Source organism: Strix uralensis, chromosome 4 (assembly GCF_047716275.1).
Source record: "Strix uralensis isolate ZFMK-TIS-50842 chromosome 4, bStrUra1, whole genome shotgun sequence".
NCBI lineage: Eukaryota > Metazoa > Chordata > Aves > Strigiformes > Strigidae > Strix > Strix uralensis.
In genome coordinates, this window is record NC_133975.1 from 122,310,336 (window position 1) to 122,324,790 (window position 14,455).

The 14,455-nt window shown below is 40.1% G+C and overlaps 1 protein-coding gene across 2 annotated transcripts in view; it reads left to right on the forward strand.

Moving 5' to 3' along the window:
* Positions 1-14,455, forward strand: part of KIF26A (kinesin family member 26A) — a 102,254-nt gene that overhangs the window by 21,848 nt on the left and 65,951 nt on the right. Inside the window, exon 3 of one of the 2 annotated variants that reach the window (XM_074868943.1) lies at positions 13,696-14,196. In XM_074868943.1, coding sequence (XP_074725044.1) covers positions 13,696-14,196 — 501 coding nt within the window. Of the gene's footprint in view, positions 1-13,695; positions 14,197-14,455 lie in introns of those variants that run through there. The other variant, XM_074868941.1, reaches the window with a different exon arrangement.

Consider the following 14,455-nt stretch of genomic DNA (forward strand, 5'->3'; position numbering starts at 1 on the left):
AAGATATAATTAGCATCCAGTAATCATATTGCAGTGCTGTTTCTGTGATTATGCTGGTGGTTAGTGTGCAGTGCAATTCTGGTTTTATAGACTGGAGCTAATGTTAGCTTGATTAAAATAAAGGATAAACATTGGCCCATGTTGTTGGCCAGTTAATTTTCTCACCTTTCTGCTGCCCAGTTTCATTGCCTTCTGCAGTTCTGAGATGTGACCACCTGCCACTGAGTGGCTTCTGATTAAAAAGCTGTGATTTTTAATACCTGGTGCTTCAGGTTGAAGTGGAGGCACTTGCAGTAATGGTGTCGGTGAGGCAAGAAGTGGATTGGGGCAGGGTCTTCAAGGACAGTGACTTGGCTGAAGTACTAATGCCTAGAAATGTTTTGATCCTATTGTAATGAATAGCTGCTGGTTCCTGTTGTTGTTTCTGTTTTGATTGAGTGCCCAGCTGGTGTATGGTGGAGATAGGATGTTGGGGCAGGGAAAGGAAGTAACTGTCAAAAGTGCATCTCCCTTAGGAAAGCAAGAATGTGGAGGCATGGTAGAATTGGGGTTTAAATAGCACTTATTTTTGCTTGGTTTTCAGAGTGCACTGACCGTATGCAATTTTCCACATGCTGGGTAATGGAAAGTTGGCCCCAGAGGAAGTCACTTTGTAAGTCAAGTTTGGTATTATAAAATCAATCACTGCTGGGTCACTAATTGGTGTGGAAGATAGGAATTTCCTATACAGTATGATAAGTTCATTGGTTTTCTGGCAGCATGTGCGCAGTGAGCTGTTTAGCCAACGATATTCTTTCCTGGTTGTGTTGTTAACTCAGGAAAAGCATCGGGTCGCTTATAGCTACACCCAAATCCCTGGTTTGTTTCTGAGTAGTAAGGGGAGGGTGGGGGGAGTTTGATGTCATGTAGAATCTACATGCGTTTTATGAAGTTTGTTTTCATCTCTTTGTGGCATAATAGTGAAGCTTGGCAGCCACATGGGAATCGTGAAGATTGATTGCTCTTGGTGTTAAGCATCTCACATCTCTGAGTTTATATCAACACAAGCCTTCTTCCAGCAGCAGCATCTGGCTCATTGGCAAGATCTGCGGACAGTTGTTCTGATCGCTCTGGAGATGCCTCTGGCTGTCATGTGGCTGCTGCCTTGGCTGTGCTGCTTTGTTATTCTAGCTGGGCCCATTTTCATTTATTTAATTTTTGGCTTACCTTTGATTCTGATGAATTGCTCCTGAGATTATGGCCTTGAATAAATCTTGCCTAACTTCCTCATGCAGGGATTTCCATGAGATGCTGATGTTAATTTATTTCAGTGACTATTTGCTGATTGGAGCTGGAGCAATAACATCCCAGTCTGTGCCTTCTGTGCAGGTTTTCCCTGTGAATCACAGCATCAGTCTTGTGAAGTAAAACACACATCTTTGAGCATATCCTGCATAATGGGTTTCTCTGAGACTAGAGCTGCAAGCGTAAATCAAATATTATTACCAATACACAGTCAGGGTCTGGGATGATGCTGAGAGTCCTGGAATCAACGACTTGGATTTCTCAAGTTGACCACTGGGAGTGGAGTTTCTGGCCCAGCTGATATAAACTGGCACTGGAGCAAAGAATAATGTGTGTCAGCTCTGGATTTATATCACCTCAAGTGCTGTCCCTGTCTGTTTGATTGTATGTTTTTTATTCATATACATTGTACTTTAAAAACATGATTCTTTCAGAAGTACTGTGGCTTTGGAAGACACGTGGGCTCAAATAAAAGTGAGTGTTTCTTAAAATAATGAAGCATCTATTTTCATTAAATAAGCCTATTGGGGTCACTGCTTCTTCTGGTTGAAATTAGCAGAGCTGTGATGTGCAGGAGGCCAGACAAGATGGTTATCTTCACTGGCCTTTAACTCTAATGATCTGTAGAACTGCTTCTGCACTGTCCACAATGGGAGCTGTTCAACGAGCTGTCGGATTTTATAAGGATGTTAGCAAAGCAAGGCATGATTACACACAGTTTTCTGGTTTTAAATGTGTATTTACATCTTTAATAATAAATACTAAGGCAACTTGGGTGGCACGTACATTTTTTTAGTGATTTACTGCAAATTTGACACATTATCTACCACAACAAAATTTTGTTTTAAAATGAAGGGGGAAGTTTGCACACCACGATGTAATTTAACTCATCACCTGACAGCTACAAATGTGCATTTAATGGGAATTTTATGGAGAGGCAGGTTGATGAAAGAGTTCATTGCTGTTTTGAAGGTAGGAACAGGGATGCTTCAACTTAGAGGGGAAATACTGACTTTGCATTCAGTATGAATGTGGCTATGGATTTCTTTAGGGCCCAGGTCTCACTCTGGGGCTGTAATTTCTCTTCTTAAAACAACCCTTTCCTCCTCTGTTTTTGGCCTTCTCCAGCAGGTGATAAGGCAGCTTCTTTTCCAAGGTCCCAGAACACAAACTAAAATAAAAACATCCTTTTATGTAGTACCTTCAATTGAATTGAAACATAAATGTATCCTATGATGTTAGGCATTGTCTACATTTGTGGAATTTCTATAGAATCAATGTTAGACAGTGCAAATGTTTAAAAACTCTGGAAGTGTGACTGGTAGGATGAGCTAGAGCCTTTCATCTCTTAGTTGCTGGTTTTAATAGGATCTGACTTGAAGGGTTTTGAAAGTTGTTGCCAGGTATTTGATTGCTTCTCGGTCTCAGGAGATAAGGCTTTTTTGTGTGTGTGAGCAGCCTGAAAGAGTTTATAGAGGTATTTTCACCAGCCATCTGTGGGCATGTCTACATGTATGTGTGTTATAGGCAGATACAAGCTCACTTTGCCCATGTGTTTAATATGTTTATATCCCATGTCATAGCAGAGTTTATAAACCCTATTAACAGGGCTTTCAAGATGCTCTGAGCATGGGTGGAGTGGGTTTTTGTCTGCTTGTGGGCACAGCCACATTGATTTATGTTTGTAGAAGAGACCTTAGGCAAAGGGAGTTGCTCCTCTTTGATTACACCAGCCCTTTGGATGGGGAGCGGTTGCACAGCTTGCAGGTTTCACAGGACCACTGCGGGGCTTCTCACCATAAGGATTACAGGTGGGTATTCATCACAGGCCTGTAGGCCCACTCACACGAGTGTGATTTGCTGGGCTGACAAAGGCAATTCTTACTTGTTATTTAGGTTGTGCAGAAAATGTACAGTGCCTTTTGGTGCCCAGTCAGGTATTTTAAGGGTTTGAGGCTGGATACATGCTTTATTTTTCACAATGCAGTATAGCCATTGAAAGGCTTGTTACAAGATTGTATGATCAAAGGGTAGCAGCTACCTTGCAAAAACTGGTGTTCTTATGGGAAACCAAAGTACTCTCATTCAAGGCAATTCATTGGTCTGATGTAGGACTATTAGAAATAAGTTGTTTTGTAGATAAGGATTATCTAATACTGTTCAGGTAATGGCTGTTGAAGACCAACAGAATCAACAAAACCAGCTACAAGGGTATCTTACTACTAATAATAATCTTGTTCTTGCTATGTTTCTACATAGTATCTTACTATGACACTGCTACTAGTTCATGGTCCATGATGTTGTGGTGTTACGTGCTGAAATTCTCATCTAAAGAAACTGTTGAAATAGGAGAAGTCTGTAGGTAAATTATAGCCATAGAACACACTGGGCTATTTTAAGTTTTCAGAAGCACTTTGAGTAACTAGTCCTTACTGTTTGTTCTGTGTATATATTTAGGATTTTGATATCTCTGTCCATCTATCATTTGCATGGGTATTTGGGAGAAACCATGCCTTTCTTTTGTGATTATTTGTTATTCCTGAAAACCTGATAGAAATGTCTCAGGGTCAGAGGAGTAACAGGTTTACTGAGAAAATTTTTCTGGAGATGCTGTGAAATGTGTTGATGACAGAGCCTCTAGAAGAATCGGGACAGATAGCCCTGCAGATAGCTATGGATTCATCTTTCTCATGCCATCCTGTTACAAACATTTCTGGTGTACCATCAGCAACCCTGAGATGTCTTAAATTTGTAATCTGGAATGGTAGTTGCATTCGTTCACAGTTCCTTTAAGTTGGATTTGCAATGAGGTTTTTTTTGAACCTTTGCAAGGAGATAGTCTAGTTACTGTAATGCAACTAGTACTCTCTGGTTGTTTTGTTTTTTTGTTTTTTTTTTTTTCCCCCCCAATTCTCATTTCTTAGATTTTACTCGATCTTGATTATTATGTTTATTTCCAGAATGTTATGGACAGATTGGAGTGGTTGGAATTACACCATCTGATTTAGGCATCTCATTTCGATTCCTAAAATTATTCCCTGACCCTGTAGGGAATGAAATGTAACAATTCTGTACTTTTCATCTGTAAGGGTAGATTGAAATTGAAATATATGTAGTATAGTTAATGATAAAGAATGTTTTGGGTGTCATGGTGATGGGCAGTATTTGGCAAAAGAAGAATTATTCAAGGTGATACAGAAGGTCACAACTAGGACAAGAGGCATGGAATTAATACAGGAATGATGCAAGTTGGAAAATTTGCTGTGAGCAAGATAGCGTAGGTTACTGAATTAGTCATCTAAGGAGAATAGTATTTTGAAGTCTATATGCTTTGTCTGTCTGTGGCACTTGAACCCAAGCAACAAGTCTGTCTACAAATGTGTTAGTCATCTTTCCAAAACTAGGATCATAAGAACATAGGGCTGGAAAAGGATCTCAGATCTTTAAAAAGTAGTCCCTTTTCCTCCACTGAAATGTGATCACCTCCCATGGTTGTTTCTCCGCTGCTCTTCAGAACCTGTCATGAATGACCGAAATTTCTCAACTTCATTCTGTAGCACTTGCCAGTATTCACTCACCTTTGATAGTTTTAAGGCATCTTTGCTGAAAAGTAGCATGATTTCTTTATTTTCTTTTTCCGGGTGGAGATGGAAAGTAATTGGTTACCAGTCTTTTTATAACTACTTTTTTGTGTACTGGAGGACTCTGCTCAGTTTTCTCTCTTCTAAAACAAATAAGCCACTCTCCTTTGAACTTCCCACAACATTCTTGTTTTCTAAACTGCTTTTTGTCCTATAGACACTTCTCAAATGGTCTGCATCCATCTGCTGTTTATATGGCTGAGATTATAATTCACCCTAATGAGATTCCATAGGAGGATTATTTGATTCTTTGGGCAATGTCCCACACCTGCAGATGTCCCTTAGGATCTGCATATTTATCATTCTTTCTAATGCAAGATGGGGCGAGCAGAGTGAGGTCAATTACTTTTATGCACCAGCATCTTGACTGAAACCAAGGGACAATGATGGACCTTACTTCCAGCCAAGTCCAGAGGTACTGGAGGCACCAGGACACCACTTTCCAACATGTAGCTGATGGCAGATTTGTGAATTTACTTGCTGAAGTTCCTCTGCTGAAGAGTGGTATTAAAAAAGCACCCAAGAATCCATTTTAAAGAGCTGCTGTGGGTTGAACAGATTGGAGAGGGAGGTGGTGTCTCATACATGGGCCACCTAGTAGGCAAAGGAACTAGAGCAGACTTTTCAGGTAGTGTGTGGCCTGCTTGTGGCTGATGAGTTAGAAATACACTTCATCATTCTTTTTCTATTCATCCCTCCTTAGAGGGTTTTTTTTCCTTCTTTTTTTTCTTGATTAAGACCAAGCAAGGAGAAAAAGGAAAAACTCTAACCCACTGCGGTACTGCTTAAGTTCAGATGTAAACCCAAAATTTTTCAGCCAAGTTGTTTTTTGGTGAAGCGGTTAAACTGAGGCAGTGGTACTTTAATTAAGATGAAGAATAAGCGTAATCCACTTTGTTTCTGGAGACAGACTGCCTGGTGTGCTAACTGTGCACTATATGCAGCAATTTGTAGCTTGCAAGCGGAGTGCTCAATGGGCAGCCCTTCGGTTGTGAAAGCTAAATCATTTCTGTACTGTCCTCAAGTATTCATTTACCAAAAAAATAATTGATAAAATGAGCAAGTGAAAGAGACACTAAGAGGGTGTGATCCAATGCCAAGCATTGGTTTTCATAGTTGATTTTAAATCTGCATTATGCTAATGATGTTAATTTGGAAAATGTGTCCACTCCCTAACTTCTGCCGCTGAGCATTCTTTTAATTGGATTCAGATGGTTGGACTGAAACAGTTGTAGGGTTTGTATACAGCTGTCCTGAGTGCTCCAAGCATTTTTTTTCCTATCCAGTTTTTCTAAGCCAGAGTTGCTTTCACTGTGGCTGGTGTCCAGACGTTCTTGAACTCCCTCATTAAAGGTCTGTCTGATACAAATGGGCATGGTTCTACTGGGGCAAATGCAGTTATGATCACTTAAACATGCTGAAGATCTCATCTGGGGCATGACTCCTCTCCCAGTCCATTTGCGTTGTCTGCACTGGGTTGCTGTCTGCTCTGGCCAGAGTTCATCAGTGTGGGAGTCCATCTCACAAGGCTTACCATTGCAATTTGTCATTCTGACAACATGGGTTGTTACCTAAATAATTGTAATAGTGGAAACAGCCTTTTGTTTCCAATAAAATGATATTAAGAATTGATGTTTCTGAGGCATTTTGACAAGGCAGCATGTTTTCTGTGTAGTGGTGCTGTGTTGGGGGTCAGAGCTACCTTATTATCTGAGGAGCCTGATTGAACATAAACTGTATGTGGAGGAGGTAGCATTCAATGTGATAAAGGTATCAGAGAACATCGGTTTCCTGAGTAGTTCTAACACTTTTCATAAGTGCTCAGTTTGCTTTTAAGAGGAAACAGAAGTAGTGACTTTTTATGCAGTCTAATAGGCAGAGTTTCTATAATCTGATTTTACCGTGCTCATCCGAAATTTACTCTCTGGTTTCAGGGAAGAAATAATTAAGGATGGAAGGCTATTTATCTTCTAAATAAAAGTGTCTAATTTCTATCAAAAGTTTTTGTCTGAATTTATGAAAGGCAACTTTGTCTAAGTGGCTATTTCTGAAAGTAATAATCAAACAAAGGCTTTTCAGTATTGTGTGGTGATGGGTATGCTACTATTGCCCCAAACACTTGCTGCTGTTCCAAATGATAATATTTTGATGAAGCTTTAAAAAAAAAAAAAAAAGAAAGAAAAAAGACACAATGGGTGTTGGAAGACAGTGTTTTCATATGAACAAAATCAGTACAGAATTTGCATTGTGAAGTTACAGTAAGCCTCAGACCCAAGAGGGAAAATTAAAGGATTACTTAAAACCAACAATAAACATGCAAATTAAAAGTAATCATTTTAAAATGAAGTCATACACTATTAAAAATAAGCACAAAATTACATACTAGTATGGATGTGTAGTTTATAGAATACACCAAATGTTAAAATTGAATGAAATTAAGAAAAACATTTTCCAAAGGCAAGTAAAATATCTGCTTAATTAGATCGTAAAGAAAGGAGATTAAAAGTAATATTTTGTGATACAGTAATTACTGTTTTTCAGAAGTAGTCAGGTTCCTCTGTGTTGATCTAAATTTAACTGTGATAGCAGATCTCTTCGGGGTCTTTTGTTTTGTTTGTGTCTTTAATTATTTTAAATCGCAACCACTACCTTTATTTTGTTTTCTTTGCAGTGAACACACTGCATGGCTGTTTGCTCCAATACTCTGCCAGCTCATGAACACAAATCTGGGAGATCAGCTCATACCCTCCGGTTTTGCGAGGTTAAAAGCCAAATCATTGTAGGGGACTATACAGCAAGATAACAGGAAAGGCGGCTGAAACCATTGGGAGGTGGGTTGAGGTGCTGATGGGAGCCTGAGATGTAAATAAACCAGATTGCTCTCATTTCCTCTTTCCACTGTATTATGCATTCCAATAGCACTATTCATCTTTATGACAGACACCTATTGCTTTAACTTTACTGCGGGCCACTGAAGTACATTAAAGTGGGCAGGAAATGGAAATAAATAGAGTTCAGTGAAGGCTGCAGAATAACTAAACACACTGCAGTCATTTTTAGTGTGGGGTCATGTGTTTTTTAGCAGATTTATCGTATTGCTTGACTTTTGTGAGAAAGATGGGCACTGTTTAAAGGAGATGCAGTATACTTATAAAATAAGTAAGAAAATGCTTGGATACTTTTTTCAAACTCTTTGGGATGCCAAAGATGAAAAGAAATTGGGTTGAGTGTCAGCTGGGTAGAGTCAGTGGGATACATCTGTGTGCAGTACTTGAGGTTGTGGTTAGAAACAGAATAATGGGATTGGAGATTTGAAGAAATCCAGCTAGCGGACAGCATGGGAGGAAGATCACAGTCCATTGACTTGAATTAATCTTCCACCTAAAGGTAGTGAGACATTCAGGTAGAGAGACTGCCTGGAATTTGGCCTTAAAAATATATCTTATTTGTTTTTTAATGCATGCGCATTTTGCTCACTTTGGAAATGTGGATTGCCCTCCTGTTTATTCAGAGGGCTGTTTTCAAGGACAGCAAAGTTACACTGCGAGTTACAGATACCCTTAACCCTCAGGAGATGGGACTTGTGGTGAATTCTGTTTTTGTGAAAGCTTTGTGTGTTTGTTTTTCCTTGATTGTTTATATTCTGATAAGGTTAGGTCAGTAAATGAATGAATTCACAACATAAGTTACTTGAGGACTTACAGCTCATGTTTTCACTCCTTTGAGATAGTCAGCTACTTGGAAACTTTTCTTTTTAAAAAAACCCCAAAATTAACCATTAGGACTGTTTTTTTTCCTTGATTACGCTGAGCAGACTCTGGTTTTGCTGAGTATAGAGTTCTCTTTTTCTTCTCTTTTTCTGACAGTGACTGCTATATAGTTGAAAGGCAAGCATCAGCCTTCAAAGTATTTGTCAATATAGAAGATATTAGTGGATATTTCACAATGTCATGTAAGATAAAAACTAATTTGTAAGCAGCACGGCAGAAATCTGGAAAGACAATTAAGACAAAAAATCATTAACATTGATTCTTTTGCACTGGGAAAGTACATTCCTTTCTCCCAAAGCATCCTTTAAAAATGTTGTTTACCTAGGTCTATATTTAAGTATATATTTCAGTGTGACATTCACTGATTCCTCTTATTTCTTTTTAATTATTTTTATATCAAGAATTTAATTTAATTCAGAATACTGCTCCAGATATACTTGCATTGCAGAAACTATTGGCCAGGCAGAATTGCAGGTAATTACTGAGGATGGTGTTGGCAATTTGACTTTTCATCATTTGTTCGTCATCGTTTGTTCGCACTCTGTGGATAGTTCCTCGCTGAAAGGATTAGGTTACAGATGGGTGGGTGTTCAGGGACTTCTTAAGTGAGAATCCAGATGCTTTTCTGCGTCCTCTCCTCTTGCTTAGTTTGAGAGTCACAAGTCAGTAGCTGCAGGTAAGATTTAAAGCTCGTATCTTTGTTTCTCTTTTGCATGGAAAATTTCTCTGTTACTCCTTGTTAACTAAACAAATGGTATAACTGCAAACTTTAAATATTTGGGACATTACAGATTGAGCTAAAATTTCAAAAGAATCTTATTTTTTAAGTGCAATATCACTGACAGACTGCTTCAGGTTTTCAAAAGGGTTCAGCACCAGCAAGGTCATTTGATGTTGCATGCTTTTGAAAACTTCGCTATGATTTTGGTGCCTAAGCTGTAGAGGGGCTTTTCAGAGCTGTTGGCCTTTGGCCACATCCCAGTTGCTTTGAGTATGTAGTTTCAAGGGCAATGGTCTCAGGGTGTAGTATTTTACAGTTGTGAGATGTGGGTTTTGTTTGTGTGCCCCCCATGCAGCACATCAGTGTTACCTGCATAGCTGAAACCCTGTTTGACCCTCGCTGGATTTCATGGGGAGGTAGCAGCAGTTGAGGTATACCTCAGAGAGGGAAGCCTGAATTCAAATGACTGTTTCTTTCTTTCTGTTATATGTTGCTCGTTGTGTTTTCAAATCTGAGCTCATTTTCCTTACTCTTGGTTTCAGAGAGAAAGCCTGAAGGCAAACTCCAGGCTAAATGCAGCTGGTGTTGAACTAAATGGGTGTTTTGCGGTCTGTTCTAGCAGGACCACAATCCTGGTTTTCCATGTTTACCACCCTGACCGGCTGAGCTTGGAAGGACTTGCAGACCATGTCCGTGTGCTCTTCCTCGCGTGGGCAGTTTGCACGTGTGTGTCTAATCTCCCAGCAGCAGTTTGCAGTCTTGCTTGTGTCTGTAAGAACCACTTGCTAAAAAGCACTGGTAAATTCAGGCATTTCAGAAAATTCTTGCTCATATAAGTAAATGTAATTATCTCGTGCACTGACACTGGGGGCTGCTGGGCTCCCCAGTGCAGTTGTCCGTAGTGGGACAACTTTTTACCCTTCTAACAGTCTGCACTGTTTAAATATCTCAAATTCATATGCAAAAGTTAACAAGCTGTGCCTGAAATTAGGAGTTTGGTTTATGTAGCAGGAGGGGAAGATACGAATGTTACAGCATCACAGTATTTTGCTTATCCTGCTTGTTCAGAAGGTAAGAACAGCATTTGGAAAGTAGGTATGACAAAGACAGCATAGTTTATTTATGCTGTGCGGGAATAAAGGAGTCGTCTCCTTTGTAGCACAGCAGACGAAATTGGTTTTGGAGCACCGTTTGGAATAGAGGCTTGTATGTTGTACATTTAATTTTTGTGCCAATCCCCCCAGCGTCTTACACCCCCCCTTTGTCTGGCTTGCCTCTCCGCTGGCAGAGCTGTAACAAGGATGGCTTTAAGTGCTTCCCCTGCTCCCACGTGTGCGTCTTAACACATTTGGTCACTCAAGTTTTATTTCTTCCCTCTGTAAAACATGAGAGTGTAATTTCCACCCTAGCCTTGTTAGGGCGCGAGCTGCCGAAGCAGGGGCTCCCTGCGACCAGGCATTGTCACCAGGTAGTAAAAACCTCTTTAATGGGGCTGGCTTAACTTTTAAGTTACGGTTAATGTTTTTAACAGTAACTTGTGTTTCCTCTGCCTTTCACACCCAACCATTATCCAGGTGTTTTTGTTGCACAGAGTGGAAAAATAAAAGTAATCTAACTGTACAGCTGGGCCCTCAGTGAGGTGCTGGAGGATCATGGCCACAGATGCAAACTGGGGATCACAGAGGCTGGATGAGTGGGTTAAAAGGATCCTTGTAAATGCTTGGCAAAATACAAATACTGGAAATGAGATGCCTTTTTTTTTTTTTTAAACTATAAATAAATTAGAAGGTTTAAATTTGGCGTACTGTGTGCTTATATGGTTTGCTCTGTATAATTTTCTAAATAAATAATTATTTTTTTTTGCTTTGTGTTCCTCCCTTTAATATGGCATCCACTGGATTTCCTTGTAACTGCAAGACAGGCCTGACTCTGATCTGCCTGACACTGTAAACTGTGTTTATGGAGCTAGAATTGGGGTCATTAATTTTCTTTACATCAAAAGAAGTCGTTTCTTTTAAATGAGAAGCCTGTTTCACCTAGTAATTCGCTTTAATTGCTTATTTGAAACTTTTGACATTTGATAGCAATTTAAACATTGCCAGATGAGGCTCACGCAGTTGGGACCTGCAGGTGCTTCCTTGTGTGCCCAACTTAGATCAAAGGAGTGAGCCCAGGGATGTGCCTGGCTGCGGACAGGGCACCCGGTGCTGGAAGGTGCTGTTTTCTGGGGCTGTTTGAATAGATGCTGTGTGTCAGCCTCTGCAAGAATTTGCTCAGAGGGCTCTCCCTTGGAAAGGTTTCTGTGGAGCACTGTGCTGTTTGTTTTTCTTGGGAGACAGACTGCGTGGCCTTTGTTTTGCCTGAGGCTTGATAGTGCTTGCAGCACTCAGTCGTTATGTTTTTTGAGTCTAACCAATAGCACTTTCTGCTGAAGGGTTAGAAAAAAGTTTCTAAAATATTAATTACTCTTTTTTCCGGACTAATAATATCTGTTAATTTAGTATTATCATCTTCTGGGAGGTTTGGAGGGAAAGAATTTTCTTGCTCATGAGGGTAAGCAAATGGTGCAACTTCAAAGGGATTTTTACCAGGATCTAAACCTCAATAAAGAGACAAAAATGAAACAGTGTCTTTCACTTGATTTTGTAAACTGGTTCACCAATGTGAATGCAATTTATTGTTCAGTCAGCAGCAGGACTAGCTTTCCTTAGCCTGAGAAGAATTTTTTAAGTCAGTAAATAAACAATAATTTAGATTATTGCAGAAAGAGCAACTTCTGTTTATGGCTTTTGGCTGCAGAATGATGAGATGCTAGATATACTCACAATGGTTTCTATCAACACTGTACTGTGTCCTGTGAGATAGATTAAAAACTATTGCAGGAGTAGTCTGGCAGCTGAAATTGAGATAAATTCTGTGCTGCTGCTGCAGAAGTTAGGCAGTGTTTTAGGACTTTCTGAATTCAGAGCAAAGGGAAATAGCGCACTTGAAAGAGAATGAGCAAAGCCAAAGTACCAGTGCCAAGACTTCTTAAAAGAGTTTTATTGATGTGTGTTGTAATTAAAACCAGAATTAGTTTTCTAATAGGACATTCATTTCCTAGAGAGCAATTGCAGCTTGGCATAAACTAATGCATTTTTAAAAATGAGTACTGATCTGGGGATACCCCCAGCATATGTTGGATGGCTGACTTACTAGCTTTGTGTGCCCTCATTATTAACAAGCAAATTAAATATTTTCACTTAAAATAATTATACAAATAAACCTTTGGCTGTGCTGTGATTTCATTAAAACCTTAATTGTTTAGAGAGCTCGACGAGTGTGTGAAGTTAGGTCCGTTTTACTGCATGGCAGTAGTCTTGATAGGAGATTTACAACAGGGCTGGATTTAATCTCTTGACTAATCTTTACAGTAGCAGGCTTGGGATGGGAAGGCGTTTGTGTGTTTCAGGAGATAGGTAACTCTATCTCCGAACTGGAAACACAGAGCTGGGTTTTAAAATGTCTGGGCAGCCTTAAAATGAACTAGCAAGGGGAAGGGGGGGGAAATTGCTCTGTGGAAACAAAATAGGTGTTGCTTTTAAATCAGCTTCTTAGTGTGCACATTGTCACACCTTCGCACATGGCTGTAGGCCCAAATCTATTTCTCATCAAAGCAACTGTAGCGTAAGGGAATATTGTGACCATCTGGGTTGCAAAGATCAGAAATAACGGTCCTTGCTAGCAGAGGAGCCAGCTGTGGGCAGCACCATGTAAACTGCTTTTTATGCCACTTGATTAATTGTTTCTGAGGGTGAGGACAACAAAACGTTTACCAGGTCATACACTAATTTTTTAAAATACTTTAAAGTCTAATTTTCCTGGGTTTAAGGTGGCGGTATGCCTTTGAAACACATTATGATATTTGTAGGTTCAGCATTTCAACTAACATTGTTCCTGAGCATGGGAAACACAGGCACGTTAGATGTCTCCAAAGGAGAGTTAATTAGAAGAATGAGTAGTTATTGAGTACACCACAGTTCCACTGTTTAATTCTGATAATAATTTTCATGCTGGGTCTAATACAAATGAATTCACTTATGGTTTATTAATCCGCTGTGACCTGCAAGTCTTTTAGGGTGTTCAGGGGGAAAAAAGGCTGAGAGTTACCAGACTAGATTTAAAGTACTTCCATGGGAGGAGAGCAAATCACAGAGAACTTTTGTCTTTTTCTTTCTTTTCTATCTTTCTGCATTATTTTAACTCAGTATGGTTTTTCTGCCTTTCTCCACTTCTCTAGGACCCACGATTATCAGCTTTAATTTTTGACAAGCTTCAAGTGCCTGACTATTTACAGAAAAACAGGAATGAAGGAGAGAGCAGATGTGAAACTTGTGCCACTCACTTGAATCAGCTGAAGCAGGAAGCCATTCAGATGATGCACACCCTCAATCAAACCAGCTACCCAGAAATGCCCGACCTCGCGCCCAGCGCCGGGGCAGTGACCAGCATGGTACCCAGGATGGTCACTGTCTCTTCCCAGAGAGACCTGCCGCTCATTGCTGGGCAGGTGGGCAGGCAGCCCGGGAAGTCGCCAAATCTCTTCTCTGGTGCAGAGAGGAAGAAGGGACTTGGATGGTCCCAAGGCACGAGCAGTTTTCCGAACTCCAGCGTTCAAGTCACGGTGGCCCCCAGTGGTCTCAGCGGCGCCCTGAGCTCGGTCACCATCCAAGCTCAGCAGTACCTCGAGGGCATGTGGAGTATTTCCAGGGTGAACAGCTTCCTCCCTCAGGCTTGTCTAGTAAGTAGCAATAATTCAGTTTTGTTTACATATGTGTGGATATACAGAGCGATAAAGATAAAAATTGAGATGTATACATATTTATCTTAGAGGGGATCAGCTGATGGTATTCTAAACCATGTTTCAAGAGCTGAAGAGCTGAAAAAGAGCTTTGAACGATGTTCTGTCAGATGTTACAAGGAATTTGCTTTCTTATCTCACATGGTGAGATACTTTCCTGAAATGTTTTTGCATCTGTTTTAGCTTCATGTATGCAGGT